A 19553-nucleotide genomic window follows, 5' to 3' on the forward strand; every position below is an offset into this window, starting at 1 on the left:
CAGCAGTCAGAAAAAAATCACATTCTTTATTTGTCGATAAAGAGTATCGTTTCAAAATTTATGTAGCATAATTCAATTACATTCAGTGCAATTCCTTAGATTTGCATTAAAAATAATCTTTTCACTCTTCTTTTTAAACCTGCTTTCTCCTTTCTGGTGTCTGAGACACCTGGACAGGTCTCCAGTCCAAAAAAATCAAAGTAAATTTTAAATTCATCCGCTCATCAGTACCAACACACACACACAGACACACTGTAAACTTGAATCTATTTTCTGTGAGTTGAAAATGACGAAACTTGTAAAACGTTGTTCCTCAGCGGCTCACGGGAATCTGAAGGCGAGCTTCTTGGTGAGTGTGTATCTGGGCTCGGGCATTTGCTTCTTTTTTGCGTACTCTCCTTTGCCGACCTCCTTGTTCACGCGGGTCAGGACGCCCAGTATGTCGTCTCTCTCCGGGCTGCAACGAGAACGGCGACAGCAAATCATACAGGAGGTCCTAACGTCCAGATGGAGAAACTGAACAAAACCTGTCAATTAAACATTGTAGTGGATAAAAGTGTTTTTCTTTTGCTCAGGGTCAGCTTTAGCTGGTGAGTTTTTCTTTCGGAATGAGAGTCTGATCCAGATATTATTATTATATTATAATTTACTCCACTGTGAAATCATTTCATGTATCCTCAGGCTTCCTGGAAGATCACTTCAGTTTCCAGTCCTGGTCCAGTATTACAAACCCACATGCTCGTTTAACAATAAAGCTCAACATGAAAAAGGATTTCCTTCTCAGTCAAGCTTTACCGAATAAGTCTCAAGCATGTGAACAAAATGCTTTAACTACAGAAAAACAAACAAAAAAAAACGGGCCTGGTATAGCTCTGAGCACTCGTCCTCAAAGTCATTCCTACAAATTTAGTCCCAGTTGTCTTAGAAATTGTTTTTTTTTTCAGGGTTAGACTTAAAACATGGCGTGACAAGGAGTTAATCCAAACTGTTTCTAATTACCAGATGAATACACCATGAGTAGAAGCGTTCACAGGTGCTAAAGATTTCTTTTTCCTTATATTTATATGTTTACATGTTACTGCAAATAGCAAAAAAATGTACCTTCATCCCACACAATATAGATCCTAACTGAGGATGGTCAGCAGAAACCTGTCTGACTGTTTATGGAACAAAAATCCCCAAATTTAAGGCCAATAATTTCTTTGATGCTAAAAACAGAGAGAACAGTGGAACTGTGCGAATAAAATAGAAATTAAAAACAAAAAAGTCTGAATTTTTAACATATGTGGGTGTGATCTAACAAATCTGGGGTTTCTCCTACCTCACTTTTGTTTTCATCATTTTAGAATGACATTTACAATAAACAGGAAGCTGTATTTTGGCCACTGCGGCTCTGATGGGATCCGTTTTTTAGCTATTCTTCTTCTTGTTCATATTTGCCAACATTCATTAAGTTTGGGATATTTTATCCACTGATTTGTTTGAATCTTATACAACATATGATTAGTCACTTTTTAGGTGAAAACAATGGGTTCACATTATAAAAGAAAATTCTTTTGCTTTGTTTAGAGGGTCTGCCTCACCTTTCAGCTGATTTGGTCAGCTGCTTGCACAGCTGCTGGATGTAGATGGAGCCCTCCTGTCTGTGCCGGAAGGACGGGGAGTTCTGCACGGTGGCCATGCCGATCAAAAAGTCTGCTTCTACGTGAAACGAGCTGCCCTGCTCTGCAGCAGAGCTGCACTGGAAGGGGGTCTGCGCGTCCTCCTGGATGTCCTCCTGCCCGTCCTCCTGGAGGTCGTTTTGACACGCTTGAACGAAGAAGACTTTGGGTTTGCCCTCCAAGGTGGGGGCTCGGTCACTGGTGAAGGGCGAGGTCAGGTCTTGGAGGGACACTTTCCTCTCGTCGGAGCCAAAGACGCAGCCCTTCTCTCCGTGGGAAAGGATGCATATAACCTTACAGACACATATTTTAATTTAACTCAATAAAATATCCACTCATGTTTACCAACGTGTGTATTTTAACAAACTGTGCTTCAGTGTGAATAATTACAACTAATCAAAGAAACTTGGAGGTGAACCATGCTGCAAAAAGTCTTCAAAGTGACATTTTTTTTCAACTAGATGAGAACTATTGCATCGCAGTACATGTGAAGCAGTAGTTGATATTAAAACTTAGCTGATACCGATGATATTGAAAGCGAAGCAACTATAGACCCAGAAATGGCTGCCAGGAGGCAAAATGTTCAGAAATCACTGCGGTGGGATATACAATCAAAACATCAGAGCTCAGTTTAAAAAAAACAGACGACTGCAGCACCAAGACGTAAATGGACACGTCCAACACGACGATAAGAGGCGGGAAAAAGTCAAAGTGAAAACAGGCTGGGCTTATGTTTGTAGCCGACACTTCGTCCCTGATGACAATGTTGAAGAAGGCTGTGGTCGACTGAAAAAAGGGAGCTGTACCTCTCTGCCTGGTACAGAAAAGACATTTGGAACCATTTAATAATACAAGAGATTCTGTATGTTTAGTTATAAACCAGGAGTACTCGGAGAGAGCAAAACATCCGCCAACGCCACAGGGTCACTGACACCACTGAACGATGCGGATCGTGATCCAGATCGCCACCAAAATTTGGTCATTTGGTAATTTAAGTAACAAACGGACGCTACTGAAAACATTACCTCCTTCGTGGAGGAAAACATAAAGTTCAGAGGGAAACCGATAAATTAAGATCTACTTTGGACACATTAAATGGTTAGTCCAACGGAGACGGTACTAAAGTGGATTGCTGCCATCTTAAATCAACTCTAAGCTCAAACATTTCATTGCGGTTCATGGTAACCATAAAAAGAGTTCAAAACTCGACACCAATATGGATTTTTTTTGCTGTCAGCTGCGTTTAAGTCGAGACTACAAAGGAATGAGTTTACCCATCATCCAGCTCCTGTGAAAAGGGTCAACTGATTAAAGCTAATAGATGTGATGAGTAATAATAGGTCAAATGTTTTTTTGATATGTGGAATATGTGTAACTGATAAATAATACAGAGGAATCTGCAGACGCAGCTCACCAAAGCGTCGTCGCTTGAAAAATCCCTCAAGGCCAGGGCTGCTAGTGTACGTTGAAGTTTGTCTGCGCTCAGATCGTGGTACGTTTCGATTCTAAAGCCAAAGCGATCGAACAGCGTGCTTAAAGCATCTGTGTGACAAAGAGAAAAGGGCGAGCCGAAACGCATCGGTTGATTACTTCATATATTTTGTGAGCAGCGTTCACTTGTGACTCAACAAATCCGCTCACACAGCTGTTAAACAAACACATACTTGCATCCTTCTCAGTTCCCGCCCGATCTTGCAGCTTCCCCCTGAAGTGCTTGTTGTTAAAGATCACGCAGGAGCCGCGAGGCGTACGGGTCAGGCTGTAGTACTCCTAACGGGGGGCAGAAGCACAGCCACATAAGAAAAGCCACGACCTGATTAAAAGGAAACAGTGACTCGAGGAGCGGCGACAGAGTCTGCAGGTAGATCACCTCATTAGACGAATCAAAGGAAACACTTCTTCCACAATCTAAAAACAGAAAGAATTACGGACTCACGCTGCAAATAGTTATACATTTTACACAAATTCCTACGAGAAGCGTTGGAAGAGGGGAAACTTACTCCTTGGCTGAGACTGAGGGGTGTTGTTGGGCCTCTGTGGGGAGAAAACAGTCATTGGGTCAGTGAGGTGACTCGCTGAAGGATTAACTCCTCAAAATCACACACATACACACACACAGACACACACCTGTGGATTTGCTGGCGTGCCGGCCGGAGGCGTAGTCTGTTGACGCTGGACCGCTGCAAAGAGTGGTGACAAATGGTAAACGATCCGCCCTTCTGCTTTTATCTACAGACACAACGAGCTTCCAAATCTGTGATTAGCCCACCACCACCTCCCATCCTCTCCCCTCAGACCCGTGGAAAACCCTCGTTTCCAACACACGTAGAAGATGATCTCAGAAGACCGGTCAGAAAAGAAAAGAGCGGTGAGTGGGTGTGCAGAACAGTCGATTTACCTGTCAATAAACTCACTGTGTCAGACTCAGCATCCCTTATTTGGCTCCAGAATGCTTTAAAGACTTTGATTTACTTTTATGACGACTGATTCCCGAGCGCGGCACCGCTGCTGCTCACCACTCCCTCAGGGGATGGGTCAAATGCGGAGAACAAATTTCGCACACTCAGGTGTGTGACAATCAGTGGATCTTTCTTTCCTATCTTTGATCAGTGCTTTGGATCTGGTTCTGAAGCTAAGACTGGTCTGGACCCGGACCATTTATCCCACCACAAAGAACTGGCAAGCGCAGCAACCAGGAGAGAAAATGGACGACTCCAGACTTCTTTTTATCCTCGAGAGGACAAGCTGACTTGGAAGACTGGGTAGGTCCGTAAAGATAACCAGAGCCATCTTTCCCTGTTTGAGCTCAGCTCTCCAAATCCAATCGTTGGCTCTAAAAAAAGTGGGTGCTCACTCACAGTTAAACCAAGGAGTGTGTGTCTGAAGTATATCAGAACTAATCTAATCTGCAAGATCATATTTCAAACATGGCTGACTGCAGGCGTACGGCACACTGTCCCCTCAAACTACAAATCCCAGGATGCACTGGAACAGCCAGCAGCTGTTTGCTCTTTAGTTGACTTGATGCCAAAGTGTGAGATGTGGGGTGAGAGTCATTTATTTTTGGATTGGGGTCGGGGGGGTGACTGTATTAATAACTAAAACAAACAAACTGAACAATTCAAATGTCTATTGTTAAAAATTATTTCCTTTAAAATGTATATTGATCAGTAATGTTTTGACATCAAAACAACAGAATAAGCTGCAGTTTTTGCGAGTTGTTTTCTGAATATTTAAAGAGCTAAGTTTATTATTTTAAATTCACATTTTAGTTTAAACATTAGTTTAATATCAAAATAATTTTTTAATTGATTTAATTGAACTATTGTGCTGCTGTTTGGGCTGTAAAATATGTCTATTTAGAAAACACTTAAGTGTTTTTCTTGTGGGTTTTTGGCACTGATGTTTTAGATATCACCAAAAATTTGAAGCCATATTTAATAACTGTTCAACAGCCATTTTCTTATTTTTCATCCTTTTTTAAGCCCATTTCGTCGTCCCGGTCGTCAGAATGTTGTGACCCTTTTGTTGCGATTAAAACATTTTGACTTCAAACAGAAGTCCTTGTCATACTTCTGTAACCCCTTATTTAAAGTCAAAATGTTTATACTAAAAATGTTTTAGTATAAACTAAGTTCTTGTCATACTTAGTTTATACTAAAACATTTTTACTATTTAACGTTGTTCATTTTTAAACTATTGCCTCGAGAACAGATACTGGTGAGAACCACAGACAAGTGTAATTTATAGATTGTTGGAGATACTATGAAATTATTTTCAGATTGAAGCTATTGGAATGATTGACAAAATGTGAAATAATGACAAATAATTTCCTCTTTCATGCACAAACCATGATCTGATCGTGATCCTAATCTAAGGGCAGCAGTGGCTCAGGAGGTAGAGCTTAGTCCTGTAACCGAACCCCCGCTCCATCAGTCTCAGCCGTTGTGTCTTTGGGTGAGACACTTCACCTGCCTTGCCTACTGGTGGTGGTCAGAGGGCTCGGTGGCACCGGTGTGATGACAGCCTCACTTCTGTCAGCCCGACCCAGGGCAGCTGTGGCTATGATGTAGCTCACCACCATCGGTGTGTGAATGAATGGGTGAATGACTGAATGCGTGAAGCACTTTGGAGTCCTTGGACTAGATAAAGCACTACACAAGTGCAAGTCATTTACCATTTAGATGATCTGTGATGCATGATATAACTGGAAGCAATAAGATCCAATCAGTCTGTAAACAGTGTTTATGTCACTTTAGCAGCAGCATGGGCAATGGTTAAACAGCAAATCCTTTTCATTTGAGACAGGTCATTGCTGGTACCTTTCCACCCTGACATTGTGCCCCAATGACTATACATTGAAGTGTTTGACAGAGGCTGAAACCAGCCCAGGTGAAAACATTTAAAGTTAGTTTAAGCAATGGACCATACGAGACGAAGGGAGGTTTGTTTAATGTAGTGCGCACAAGAGGAAACAAGAGGAGAGTTAACTCCATTCTAAAAAAAAAAAAAAAAACAGGGACGGAGGATGTCCCACAACGACACCAAGAGCCACTGCCAGAACAGGAGGAGAACACTCAGAAAGCCCATCAAACCAGCTTTACGTATTTAGAGGTTGTTTTCTTTCGCACACAATGAATTACATTAAAGACAGGGTGATTAGGATTTCATAGATGATTACATAGCTTGCCTTGAAACCTAAGTCACTTATTTGTTACAAAGGTTGGATTTGTAGTGGTTAAAATGAACTTTTCATATGTAATAGTGTTAGTAGGCCTAATACAGTCTGTGAAAGGCATGAAACACTGGAATATATCATGACTGGAGGGAGTTTAAGCTTATTCTACACTTCTAGCAATTACTGAATGCACAGCAATATATAATTAATCAGACAGAAATATATATAAATCATAAAAACAATAGTAAAGACAGAATAAAAGAAAGAACCTGATTGTGACAGATACAGATGTTCTTACAGGAAACTCAGCGGCGAGTAGTGACAACTGAAAAAGCCCCATGCGGATGCAAATGAGACCTGAGTGAACCCAAAGACAGCGTGACTCAAACAGAAGATGCGAAAGTCCCCAAAAAGGTGATTGATTGTAAAAAGGGAACAGAACAGAATAAAAAGATGCCTTCAGAACAGAATATTTGGTATTATCTGCAGATATGCCGTCGTTTCTGTGCGGTCCAGAGCGTTCTAGTGCTTTGATGGTGACTTTATTCAACGTAGGGGGGGGGGGGGTGGTCCAGAATCTAAGACTTTTCCAGGACCTGTTTGAAATAACGCACTACATCATACCGTCCATGTAGTTTTGCACGGTCACCGCCAGCTGTTGATCAAACTCGAGCAGAATCTTGTGGAGATTGTTCACGTTCGTTTTTGATATTTCTCCCATCCTCTCCATTTCAGCAAATACATCCAAAGCTGTCTGTAATTAGCAGAGAGAAGAGTTTTTGTTTTTTTTATTGCAATGGCTGTGGAGGTGCAGAAGAAATCTTGTAATCAATTCTGGTGGAGAGGTTTTTGTACGCAACGAGTGGGGCTACAATGTCATTATTTCCCACGTCTTTAGAACTGCGGCAATCTGATGTGTAAGGTGTGTGTGCATGTGTGTTCTTACGATGCACTTCTCCAAGGGGTTTTTGCCCAGCTTGTACGTCAGCAGATATTTCATCTTTCCCAGATTCTCGTTAGTGATGTTCTCGTGTACTTTGTACAGCATCACCCTGAAAGTGAGAAAACAAAAAAAAAGTTAAACCAGACCAGATCAGACCTGGTAATAATAGTCCAGAATAATGCAAGTGGGCAGTTCTCAGTATGCGTGTCTATTCCTGAGATTAATAATGCCCCAACATGTGCTTTGATCACATGACTGGCATTCTGTTACCTGCTGTGTAGGCAAGTAAACGTGATGTCTATTGAGACATTTATATAGTGAGAACTCTGTGAGGGCTATAAAGACGGTCAGTCACACGATGAAGTAGTTATAAGGAGCAACATGTGAACGCTGTGAAGTGACACAGCCACGTCATTTATGAATGTGACATTCAGCACCAAAACGAACGCCATAAATAAATCTGACTTCGATAGACGTCTACAAAACTTTCACTTTTAGGTTCAATTTAACCTGGTTCTGCCTCAACTTAAAGTCAACTACTACTGTCAGCTACAGCTGAAGTGGATGTTTTCTTTTTCTTTATTTCATTTTGAACAGTTACAATTTCAACAAAACAAAACAAAACAAAAAAAAAACATGAATAAAAACGTAAATATTTCCACTAAAATATTCTGGAATCGAAACAAAAGTGTTCGAAAAGGGAGCAGGAAGAAGCCATGGCGCATCCAGTCCTGTCCCTAAGTTTACACACAAATTCTGAATCAAAATGGTGATTCAATAAATACATAAGTAGCCATACATGCATATATAACTGTAAACACAGACATGCATAGCAACAACAATATACCTGCAGATACAAATTTACTCTCGTATCACCGACAGATCAAAACTTAATATGAATACACACGGATTAACAAATTAATAGTTGGAATAACGTCATTTTGTGTCTTTCGTTTTTATACACGTTAATTTTGTACTCCTTAAATTTTCTCTTGAATCGTAAAACATTTTTTACTTCGCTTAACCTCTTCATCTAAGCCAGGGGTGTCAAATTCCAGGCCTCCAGGGCCGCCATCCTGGACGTTTTAAGTTTTCCTGCTGGTTCAGATGGTTTAATCACCTCCTCACCAAATCATCAAGTTCTCCAGGAGCCTGGCAACAAGTCATCCATTTAAACCAGGTGTTTTAAAGCAAGAACATCTAAAACATGCAGGAGAGCGGCCCATGTACATGTTCCTCTCAGGTCAGGCCTTCTTTCTCTATTTCTAAATAAATTTTAACCATCCTTATTGCTCTTTTTTGCATTGTGCATATGTTTTGCAGATAGCTTTTGTATGTATTCCCCCCAAACTTCAACACAATAACCTAAATGTGGCAGTAACAGGGTGGAATAAAGAGTGTGCACAGATTTATTGTTCAAGACATGCCTTGTTTTTTTTTTCCAATATCCCTATGGTTTTAGCCATCTTGGGGTTTCCGACAAAGTTCGTGATCCAAAATTACACCCAGAAACTAGTTCTGTTAAAAGACTGCGAACAATTGATATCTTACCTGGTGTGGATAGCGTTTTGAATGACCTCAGTTTAGAAAAAAAAAATAGTTTAATTCTGACTGAACTGATGAGCAAATCTTAAAACATTTTACAGTGATTCACGTCAACACTGTTTTATAAACCTTCCCACCACTGTCAGTTTTGCACTACACCATTATTTACACATAACTTTCTGGTGAACTGTAACCATAGTGACAGCAGCAGCATACTGTTGCACTTCCTGTGCAGCCCGGGGAACTTCCTGCAGGTTAATCAAAAATAATTCTGCCCAAATACCAGCGTAATTCAAAACTGAAGGCTGTTCTGGGCTTTCAACGAACCGTAGTATTCGATGTAAAAAAGCATGTCATGTGAAACTGCTGGAGATGTAAAGATCTTTACAATAACGTTCCCGCGAAGCCGTTTTAGGGTCGTGGAAATTCGAAGCGTCTGGATTAGTCGTTAGCTCATCAGTCCTGTCAGAATTAAACTCCAAACGGAGGCTGATATCAACAACAAGATATTATATGTCCGTGACATTTATTTTCAAAATGTCCAAAACATCCCGTTACAGCCAGTGTTTTGCCTTTTTTTACCTGTACTCAGACAGGATAGGGTTAGCATCCGTTTCCCCCTGTTGTCCGCCGTCAGCGCTCAGCAGCTGGCGGAGATCTGCTCGATGGATCGTGTGGAGCAACTGAGAGAGGAAAGAAGGGTTCTCCAGCAGACCTCTCTCATCGAGTCTCTCAAACAGCTTCTTTGCATCTGTGATCTGTACGAGGACGACCGAGAAACAAACTCACTTTAAGAAGAAAGCCTGTCTGGAACAGATGTGCTGGAGAGAACGGCGCACGGTCGGTCTGCTTCCTGCAACACAATGCCGTGGTTCTCACCCCCTCCAGGCGCTTCCTGTTGACCATGTCACTACACAGGAAGCAAAGCTCCGCCACCTCAGAGGACACCAGCCCCTCGTCGATTTTCGACAACAGCAGCAGGTCCATCCTCCTGCCAGCCGCCACCGGCACACTCGTAGTGTTCAGCTCTCAGCGCTCAGGTTAAAGCTGGCAGACAGGAAGAACACGAGAGAGAGCATTATAACCAGAGGCAGCCGCTTTTTAGGTCATTTAAAAAGGTACACATGTCACAAACAGGGAAGTTAAAGACACAAAATGGCAAGTAAAACCAAAACAAAACACTTTGAGGTGGCTGAACCTCAGTTAATGTACTTATTATCATAATGCAACTAAACAAATTACCCCCCACCCCCTCCAGTCATCATAGTTTCTGAGCAACTCATTTTTAATGACCCAGATCCTGGCGTGCACATGTGTCAAACTCAAGGTGGTAATTTTTTTAAAGTTTCTAACCTCTGACAGATTAAGCCCCCTTTAAATTTTAAATCCAAGGAGATTAAATTTAAGTTTGTCAGTAATCTGTTTAACTCCGTAGACCAGTGGTGTCCAGTCCTGGTCCTGGAGGGACACTATCCTGCATGTTTTAGATGTTTCCCTGATCTGAATGACTGAGTGATTAACAAACTTCTTCTTGAAGACCTGCTAAAGAGCAGAGAAAACATCTAAAACATGCAGGATAGTGTCCCTCCAGGACCAGGACTGGACACCACTGATTTAGAGCAAATATGCATGTCCAAACTGGACGATCAAACCACCGCAGGAAGACGTCAAGCGTCTGGTTTGCATTAATGTGGCTCAGACCAGAGTCTGCTCAAGTTTAATTTCCTTTTCACTGCATTCTCTTGTCATTTTCTTTTGATTTTTAGCTTTTTTGGTCCCCTTTAGTCAATGAGCGGTTTGTTTTAAATCCTATAAAATAAATCTTAATGATAATTCATATTTCTGCATGAATAACTTGACCTAATACATGTGAAAAACAAGGTGAAGTTATAGTTTTTAATTAAAAAACACTGAATGAACAGAAAGGAGTCACCTCTGTATGAAATAGTTTGTTTTAAATTAGATTTACCACAGCCATTATATTTACATGTTCAAAACTAACCCATGGTCCACATTATATATTTTATGTTACATCAGGTAGTTTGTTGTGTAGTTTTTTTAATTTCCCGTCTAAAAGTTCACACCTCGGTGACGTCACTGAAAAAAACCCTAACTTCCTCAAATACCAACATACCCCTGGCAGATAAATGTTTGTAATGTTGAAGAAAAAAAAAAAGAAATAACTTCCGAAAACGTTATTAACTATGACTGAATAAGACTAAAAAGACTAAAACATCTGGATAGTTTCCACTGACTTGTTAAGGTGTCACGTCGTGTCAGCAGAGAAAACTACGGTGAGAAAAGTTAAAATAAATTAAAATTACGATGTTCTTACAGACTGACGACTCACCCGTCAGAAGAAAAAAAAACCCAGCTCAAAACACGGAGAAGTGTCTCTTCTGTTGCTGTTCAGTCCTGTAATTCTTTCCGAGAGTAAAAACATTCATAAATTCAGCGTTTAGTTGACGTAATCTGCCTTTCTGTCGAAGCTCGCCCGCTTCTTCGGTTTCGCTCTTTGCGGAAGTGATGAAACAGTTTCGTCCCGCCTCAGTAAAAGCTGAAAATACGCAAAGTTTAGATTTTATAGGACTATTCCAAGTAATTGGGTTTTGATGTGATGATATGCAGGACTCGTTCACACACCAGACCCCCACGGTTTAGTACTCTGAAGAGTTAGTGGATTTTTTTTTATCGTGGAAACTTTTATTTTGAAGGAACCGTTTTTTTTCCGGTATCAGTGTACTTTGCCCAGACATGAAACTTTAGTTTTCGGAAATGAATGAAGCTTCCCAACACTGCTGTTTAAAACAAACTATTTATTTCCTTGAAGTTTTCTGAAGAAAAAAATAAATAAAAGTAAATAAAATTTCTAAATCTCAAGTTACAAAATTACTCCTTAATGTGTTAGATATCTTGCACAAATAAACCATGTGCTCATTAAAAGGGGATAAAATTACTTATGAAATGACAGGTTTCAGGGCAGGGCGATGTGCTGCTTGGAGGGTTTTTCAAGATGACGGAACTTTCACGTTTGATTCTGGAGGACGGCGGGAGGCAAAAGAACAAAAGTACTCTCTTGCAGACTGAAAGACGTCGTCCGGTTTTCTCAGCAGCAGGAACTGCATGAAGTCAGACAGGAGGTCTCGGACCTCTGGGTGCTCTTTCAGGTACGACGCGTGGTCTGCCGTTAGTTCCTCCTGCCACAACGAGACATTAGAGTAACATTTTCTGGAGGAAACTAGGTATTCTGTATGTCAGCGGTGTCCAATGCTGGTCCTGGAGGGCCACTGTCCTCCATGTTTTAGTTGTTTCTCTGCTTTGACTCACCTGATCTGAATGACTGAGTGATTAACAGGCTTCTGCAGACTGAAAACCTGCTGAAGAGCAGAGAAACATCTAAAACATGCAGGATAGTGGCCCTCCAGGACCAGGGCTGGACACCCCGCTGTGTGTGGTCTGACTAAACAGTTTTATCTATCGTGGGGTCACCTTTCTGTCCAAGAATTCAGATCGTGTCTGCATGTCTTCGTTCCACTCAAGAGGGATCTTCTCTAAACCAAACATACAAACATCATCAGTGACTTTGATTTGAGGGAAACCTCCTCGCGTCTCTGAGGTAATATTTACCCTTCTCTGTTTTTGGTGGCAGCTGCAGAAGCTTGGTGGTGACCGGCGATCCCAGCTGTACTCTGCTGGCCAAGCGCCTGATGACAGAGAAAATAAAATTATTAAAGTAAATGGTCTGTATTTATGTAGCACCTTTCCAGCCAACCAGGCCACTCAAAGCGCTTTACAACACAATCTGCCCTCATTTACCCATCCACACACACATTCATACAGCACTCTACTACATCTAACTACCAAGCTAACCTGAATAAATCATCCTGTAGAGGCAATGATTGGTTTCAGCGTCAAACCTCTGACTCATTGGAGTCAATGAGAGGTGTGTTGTGTGGGTGCTCTAACCACCTCCCCACACAACACACCTCTAATGTCACTTCTGTCAGTGGTTTTACAATCAGGTCAGTGAAAAAAAACATCAGTCAAGATGAGAATATACAGTGTCATGCATAAACGCATGGAGAAAATCCAAATAAACAGCTGGGGAGGTTTTTTTTCTATTACAAAGTCCTACACACACTTAACTTTGGCAAGATTTTAAAGACCAAACTTTCAATTGATTTACACAATTAAATTAAAACTACTATTAAGTATTTTAGTTGCCCTAACCAGTGATGCGGAGTTTTAAGGCGGTGGCTCCCAAACTTTGGGGACCCCACTTGTGGTCGTGACACACCAAGTAGGGGGTCTTATCTAGAGAAATCAAATTTAATTTTTAAAAGGTTGATTGAAGGTTATTTTTGTCATAATTTTTACAAGATTAAAATGTAGTCATATGTGGATAAAAACAGGGTAATAGTTGTTTGCGGTGTTATTATGGTCCTCTTTAAAAGACTTATTAGCAATTTTTTTAGTAACTCAACCAAAAAAACTCTTTATGGCTGCAAGTCTATACTGCTGTTATTTTGTGAGTCAGAAGCTGTAAGCACTGAAACATTCAGAATAATGCATAGTCCACAAAATAACTAACATTTGCTCAACATGTGGAAAATCCCTCAAGGCTGTAGTCATGACTCACCCGTCATGGAGGAAGTAGCACTGCCAGGTAGCCGGGCTGCCCTCCACGGAGTTAACAGTCCTCTGCACCCCAAACGCCTCCAGGGTCTCATCTCCAGCCTCCAGCTGCTTCACACCCAGCTCGCTCTGACCACAAACCAGAAAAGTAGCTGAAGGTTTATTATTCATGTTGTCAGTGACGGTCCTGGAAAGACGTACGCAGCCATAACTGCTTACAAAAGTGGAGTGGTTGATGCGCAGCTGCCGGTCCAAAGAGACGAAGGTCATGTTCTCGGGAACCTTCTTCCTCAAAGCGATCAGACGCATTAACAGCAGGCTGGAGCCCTCAGTGACCAGCCCTCTCAGGGCAGACATGGGATAAGAGATGCTCTCTTTTGTCTTTTCCTTTACACACACACACACACCTGCAGTAACTCCACAAGGTTTGTTGGCATCCCAAATATGGGATGATGAGTGAGGCAGCTGTTCTGCTAACTGTGTCTTACCTCCACCACAGTGGTAACCATATTGATCACCATTTGTCCATCACACTGCACCATGTGACACCTCTTGTCCACACTGTGGGCCTCAAGCTGGAAGAGTATTGCTACATTAAAACATGTAAATCTGGGTGGTTTGTGGAGGGCAGGGTGATTTCTCACCAAAACTGTTGATTCAGGTGAATTAAAATGAGATTAAGCGGCGCAACGACTCACCTTGACATACTCATGGTAGTCCTCCTCCAGCACTTCCAGTTCAACACTTAGGTAGGCTAATTCGGTCAAGAATGGCAGAACAAAAGACATGAAGAGGTTTGCAATGAGCATATCTGTAAATGCAAAACAGCAGGGGTCATCTTGGCCTCACCGGTCACCGCCGTCCCGCAGGGGCAGCCGTCAGTGACGCCGTGGCTTTGAGCATGCAGCAGCACGCAGGGCTGCTGAGCTCTGCAGGCGAACTCCACAGTCACGCTCAGGTCCCCCAGGTCCCTGCCGCTCTCCGACACGGTCACCAGTGACTCCGCGAACACACACCTCTGCAGCTCTGCGGGCTCTGGCAGAAGTGGAAGGGCACAGGTTGGACACAAGACACAAGCGTGATTCAAGGAATAAATTAAAAACTCTTTTATGCAACCTGCCACCACCCCAAAAAATCTGCCAGCTCAGATGAAGTTTCTGGCATGTCTTTCCACACACCCTTTACAAAATACCTATTTATTAATCTTCCTTCACTGAATGACTTAGAAAATAATTAATGTGTGGCCTTCCAGTTAACTGAACCACACGGAGTAAATCCTGTACATCTCTCTCTCTTTATACTGACTTTTAGATGTACTTTATGTGGGTCTGATCTCATATGTTGAGTCTGTTTTGCGCATGAATGTGTTGTCATAACATCTGACCACAAAAATTATTGTATGAGCCAATAAACCAATGAAATAAACAATATTTATTCTAATTTATGTGCTGTACATGACAAACATTAGGGTAGAAAAAGCAAACTATTGAAAGTTGTGTAAGACTTTAGTTCACTGACATACAGCGTTTGGCTGCTAATATATACAGTCAGCTCACCAATGGAGGACAGAAATGTGATGGCTTCTTCAGACGCTTCCGGCTCCTCTCCATGTTTATTTTTTCCACTTCCGGCTCCGTCCAGCGCGGCCTCCATATTTACGCTAATTTTCAGTTGTCGCGGATTCTCCCGGAACTAAAACAAATCCCTTTGTCGCCGAAACACGTTAATTGTTTATTGTATTATTAAATTATTTTTTTAAAAAAGCTTGTAATTATTTTCCTGAGCAGCAACTTTGAGCTGTTTTCCCTCTGAGTAGCTTCTTCTCAGACTAACGGATCCGGGTTGTCAGGGCGACGACGCAGCAATACCGTAAAGGCTGACGTCAGTGCGCAGCGACGTGTGTACTTCACGTACCCCTCGTGGACGACTGCAAAAATACACATTTTTACTCATTAAATGGAAAGCTGCCAGAAATCCAGAGGGAAAACGAAATCTCAGAACTGACTAAAACAATGGCAATAAAAGATGCGAAGGAGTTATAAGTATTTATTTTATCAATCTAGTCATTTTGTGAAAAATATGTTCTTAAAGAGTGACATTAAACACATTATTGACATTGCTGACATTTTACTTTCTCTTCTCTGTGAACATGTGTTAACTGATAGTACAAATACACAGAAGTGGTCTAAAGTGTTTGTTTCTGTCACATTTTTTTGGAATGCAGGTTTTCAGTTTAGGATATAACTAAACTAATGAACATAAATGGATACAAAATTGACAATCACCAGCAAGAACAATACTTGCAACTTTATTTTTGTGGTGGAATAACAAGTTACGATTCAACAAAATATATATTTGGAAAGTATAAATGTTCCCATGATAAAAGCTATTGTAGAAAACCTGATCCTGAAATACAAAATGCCCTTGGAGAGCGTGCATGATTTCCTGACGAGGAGGTTTCACGTGCGGTGTGGCGACAGCAAGAGTCTCTTGGTCAGCGTGTACCTCACTTCAGGTATCTGTTTGACTTTACCAGGCTGACTGGAGCCCTCCTTCTGGCCCACGTCATTGTTCACATGGAGGAGGATGGAGGTCAAGTCCTCACCCCTAAAATTATGGATAAAAAAAAAATCATCACTTTGACTGTCTTGTACAACAACACTGATCACATCAGATCAACAGAACAGGAGATATTTAAAAATGTTTTTGACTTTTCAGATACTTCATGATTATATCTTTTTTTAAATTTTCTCGTTTTTTACCTAGGGCAGCGCTCCTTTAGCTGCTGACACACAGACTGGACAAACCAGCTCCCATCTACTGGGTGTCTAAATGCTGCGTGATCTTCAACAGTGGCAACAGCAACAAGATAGTCTGCTTCCTGCGGGACGGACCACGGGTCTCTATACGTCTCCCCGTCCTTCATTAGGACGCCTTGCTGTATTTGCCCTCCCTGGCAGGCCTGGATCAGGAACACTTTGGGCTTCCCGGTGAGGGCCGACTGTTCGGTCGCCTTGAAGGCCCTCGTCACGTCTTTAATGGCAAGAGGTTCGGAGTCCGTACCCAAAACCTCTCCCTTCGCCCCGTGACTCAGAATGCAGCAGACGAAGGCATCGCCGTGCTCAAGGGCCTGCTGAGGAGCAGCGAAGCCGCCGCCGGACCACTCCTCGACCCCCGGCTCCGGCGGCCAAACACTGTCCCCGAGGGACGCAAAGGACGCCAGCGTCTGAGCCATCTGGTCCCTGGTTTGGTCCTTGCACATGAGCACCCTGAAGCCCAGCCAGCTGAACACCTCCGCCAGGCTTTCTGTGGGGGACATAAAAAAAGGGGAAATTAATTAAGCTGGGACAAACGGGACAAGGCTGCCAAAGAGGGCAAGGAAACGTACGTGCGTCTTTGTTTGTCCCCCTTCTCAGCGAGCTGAAGGTGAAATTCTCGTTGTTGATGATCACACAGAGGCCCACGGGCTGGCTTCCCAACGCATACGCCTCATCCTAGAAACGGCGGAAAGAAAATGATCCATCTTCGAGTTTCAATTCACGACGTGTTCCAGCAAAAGGAGGCGTTCGAGTTGGACCTCACCTTCTTCTGCCTCTTGGACTCCTGCACCATATCACCTGAGTGAAAGTGAAGCAAACACGCAAATGTGAAACTCTGACAATGATTTCTGGATGTGAAGTTAAACACAAGTTAAAGTGTGTGTGTGTGTGTGTGTGTGTGTGAATACCACAATAAGGAGAGGAGGCCTGGACAGGTGTGGGTAAAAGGCAGGCATGCCTCAGCTCAGGGAAGGTTGTCTTGATCTCCTCATCAGTTTGTAGGAGGTCCAGGAAGGCTTTGGAGGTGTTTTCTCCTTTGTTCATAATCTTATCCACGAGCTCAACAACGTGCCCCTCCACGTCTTTATTACTGATGCTTTTTAGGTTGTTGTACTCCCGCGAAGTGATCAAGTTTGTCTCCTGAGCTTTGTTCAGGATAAGGGAGTAGTCAGCGCATAAACCCTGCAGGATGCGGGTTTTATTGCGCCTCAGAGTGTCTCTGGCCGACATTCTGCCTGAGGAAAGTGTTACTATCAGCCCCTTTTTTCTTTACTCCTCAGAGAAGAAAGGGCTGCTTTCCTTTTCGTGCGGTGAAATCGAAACCATGCAGAAAAATGGCGCGCTGGCTCAGACTTACCGTGAAAAACTAGTGCTGTTCGTGAAAGTCTCCCTTTACAGTAACTTAAGGAGCCAGGTGAGGGTCTGAGGTGAGTGAGAAGGAATACCTCGTGAGGAAGTAGTAGTTGAATCGTAGTAATCGTACAATAGTGCTCGACTTGTCTTCAGATGTGGTCCGTTGCTGCCCCCTCCTGGCGAAGAGGGGAACTGTACCGTACGAAAAAAGCAGTGTTTTCTCTGTCCTCTCTGCGTTACCAAACAAACAAAGTAATGGTTACAATGTGAACAAACTGGTGTGATTTAATATAGCTACAGTAACGACGATAAAGCAATAAACAGAACAACCACATAAGAGTACCTTTAAAATTACTACTGCAAATATGGTGATCAGTCGTCCCTGGTGGTCTAGTGGTTAGGATTCGGCGCTCTCACCGCCGCGGCCCGGGTTCGATTCCCGGTCAGGGAACCTCTTTTATCTGTTTTTTTTCTAAACCTACATTTCTTAAAAGCTGTAAAGATTAATTTAAATAAACGAAACAAATCATTAGTACTTTTAAATATAATATTCTACAAATAGCTTCTAGAATTGCGCTGCTAAAGGTGGCTGCATGTTGGAGTAGCTCTGTTCCATTCATTCTGAGATATTGCTTTTGAAAACTTTATTCCTCTTGTTTTTCTTGATGTAAATCACTTTTTTGGATGATTATTTCCTCTGGTATTGGATGCTGTGCAGCTGGAAGCATTTTTACTGAAATCTTTTTGCTTTTGGACTTTTTGTTATGACGCGTAATCATGACAACAAGGTGGCTTTTTCCACAATCGGGAGCAGCTGATTAACATCTTTTACTCTTCAGTGTTAAACGTGGAGAACCCTGAAGTCCAGTCATGGCCAGAACCAAGCAGACTGCCCGTAAATCCACTGGAGGTAAAGCTCCCAGGAAGCAGCTCACCACCAAAGCTGCCCCGCAGGAACATTTGTGGAGTGAAGAAGCCTCACCGCTACAGGCCCGGTACCGTGACTCTCAGGGAGATCCACTACTACCAGAGCTGCTCATCTGGAAGTTGCCCTCCCAGTGCCCTCGGTCCCACAGACCGACCTGTGTTTCTAGAGCTCGGCCATCATGGCTCTGCAGGAGGCCAGCAAGGCTCACCTGGTGGGGCTCTTTGAGGACGCCAGGACTGAGGACACATCGGGACAGACCGCAACAAGAGATCCTTCCTGCCTACAGTAATCATCATCTATAACAACTCTTTAATGAAACCAGGATTATGAGCTACAACAACATTTAATATCCCTTTGGGATTAATAAAGTATTTTTGAATTGAATTGAAGTAAAACAGTGCACTGTTGAGTACTCCAGTGCTTTTATGCATTCCTATGACAGGCACTTAATTATCCACCTCTAAAAGTGTCTCTATATTTATATAGGTATGCACCCACACCAATTACATACCAAGCTCGGTCACAGGATGTGAGCTATTATTTTTTTATTGGCATTTCGAGTTACTACGTTGACATGATTCACTAGAAACGATGCCATTAAAACCCAACACAAACCAATGAGCTGAACTAACAGAGTGAGAGGTCTGTTAGCACACAAACTTTCTACCACCACATCTTTTTAATGATACATAAACAAATTACACATCAAATCGTAGGCATTTATATCTACTTTCAGGCGATGCTTCTACTATCTCTTTGGGGCTTATGGTTTTCTCTTAAATAGCTCCAGAAGGCAGAGTCCGACCACTTGGCCACCTATCCTCATCCATTATTATGATGTCTGAACCTGTTTTTCTGATCGGGGTGTTTTTAACCTGTCATATCTCTGACATAAAGCACTGTAGAAATGTGAAATTTTACATCAGTGACAACCAATCTCTCCTTTCACTTGTGTCCATGATTTTTTTCAATACGCCTTATAGTTTTTTCA

General features: G+C 42.3%; 3 protein-coding genes and 1 non-coding gene across 4 annotated transcripts; 1 reads left to right on the top strand and 3 right to left on the bottom strand.

Annotated features, from left to right (window-relative positions):
- Nucleotides 1–6: 6 nt before the first annotated feature.
- On the bottom strand, nucleotides 7–11378 carry casp8 (caspase 8, apoptosis-related cysteine peptidase). The gene is made up of 12 exons (XM_017420319.3): nucleotides 11178–11378; nucleotides 9707–9874; nucleotides 9410–9585; nucleotides 7286–7391; nucleotides 6964–7093; nucleotides 3789–3841; nucleotides 3662–3695; nucleotides 3532–3569; nucleotides 3326–3431; nucleotides 3076–3203; nucleotides 1584–1954; nucleotides 7–457 (listed from the first exon to the last, which is right to left on the bottom strand). Exons 2-12 carry the CDS (start codon nucleotides 9812–9814, stop codon nucleotides 322–324), a joined length of 1386 nt encoding a protein of 461 aa, XP_017275808.1. The 5' UTR covers nucleotides 9815–9874; nucleotides 11178–11378; the 3' UTR covers nucleotides 7–321.
- A 2557-nt stretch (nucleotides 11379–13935) lies between these two features.
- Nucleotides 13936–15336, bottom strand: LOC108238320 (ciliogenesis associated TTC17 interacting protein). Its single transcript, XM_017420322.3, has 4 exons — nucleotides 15019–15336; nucleotides 14312–14497; nucleotides 14161–14216; nucleotides 13936–14037 (listed from the first exon to the last, which is right to left on the bottom strand). The coding sequence occupies exons 1-4, from the start codon at nucleotides 15113–15115 to the stop codon at nucleotides 13936–13938; spliced, it is 441 nt and encodes a 146-aa protein (XP_017275811.2). The 5' UTR covers nucleotides 15116–15336.
- A 418-nt stretch (nucleotides 15337–15754) lies between these two features.
- LOC108238318 (caspase-8-like) lies at nucleotides 15755–17774 on the bottom strand. The gene is made up of 5 exons (XM_017420320.3): nucleotides 17190–17774; nucleotides 17045–17079; nucleotides 16851–16956; nucleotides 16225–16768; nucleotides 15755–16069 (listed from the first exon to the last, which is right to left on the bottom strand). Exons 1-5 carry the CDS (start codon nucleotides 17509–17511, stop codon nucleotides 15922–15924), a joined length of 1155 nt encoding a protein of 384 aa, XP_017275809.1. The 5' UTR covers nucleotides 17512–17774; the 3' UTR covers nucleotides 15755–15921.
- Nucleotides 17775–18013: 239 nt separating this feature from the next.
- Nucleotides 18014–18085, top strand: trnae-cuc. Its single transcript has one exon. It is a non-coding gene; the product is annotated as a tRNA-Glu (tRNA).
- The last annotated feature ends 1468 nt before the right edge of the window (nucleotides 18086–19553 follow it).

This window comes from Kryptolebias marmoratus, linkage group LG20 (genome assembly GCF_001649575.2).
Source record: "Kryptolebias marmoratus isolate JLee-2015 linkage group LG20, ASM164957v2, whole genome shotgun sequence".
NCBI lineage: Eukaryota > Metazoa > Chordata > Actinopteri > Cyprinodontiformes > Rivulidae > Kryptolebias > Kryptolebias marmoratus.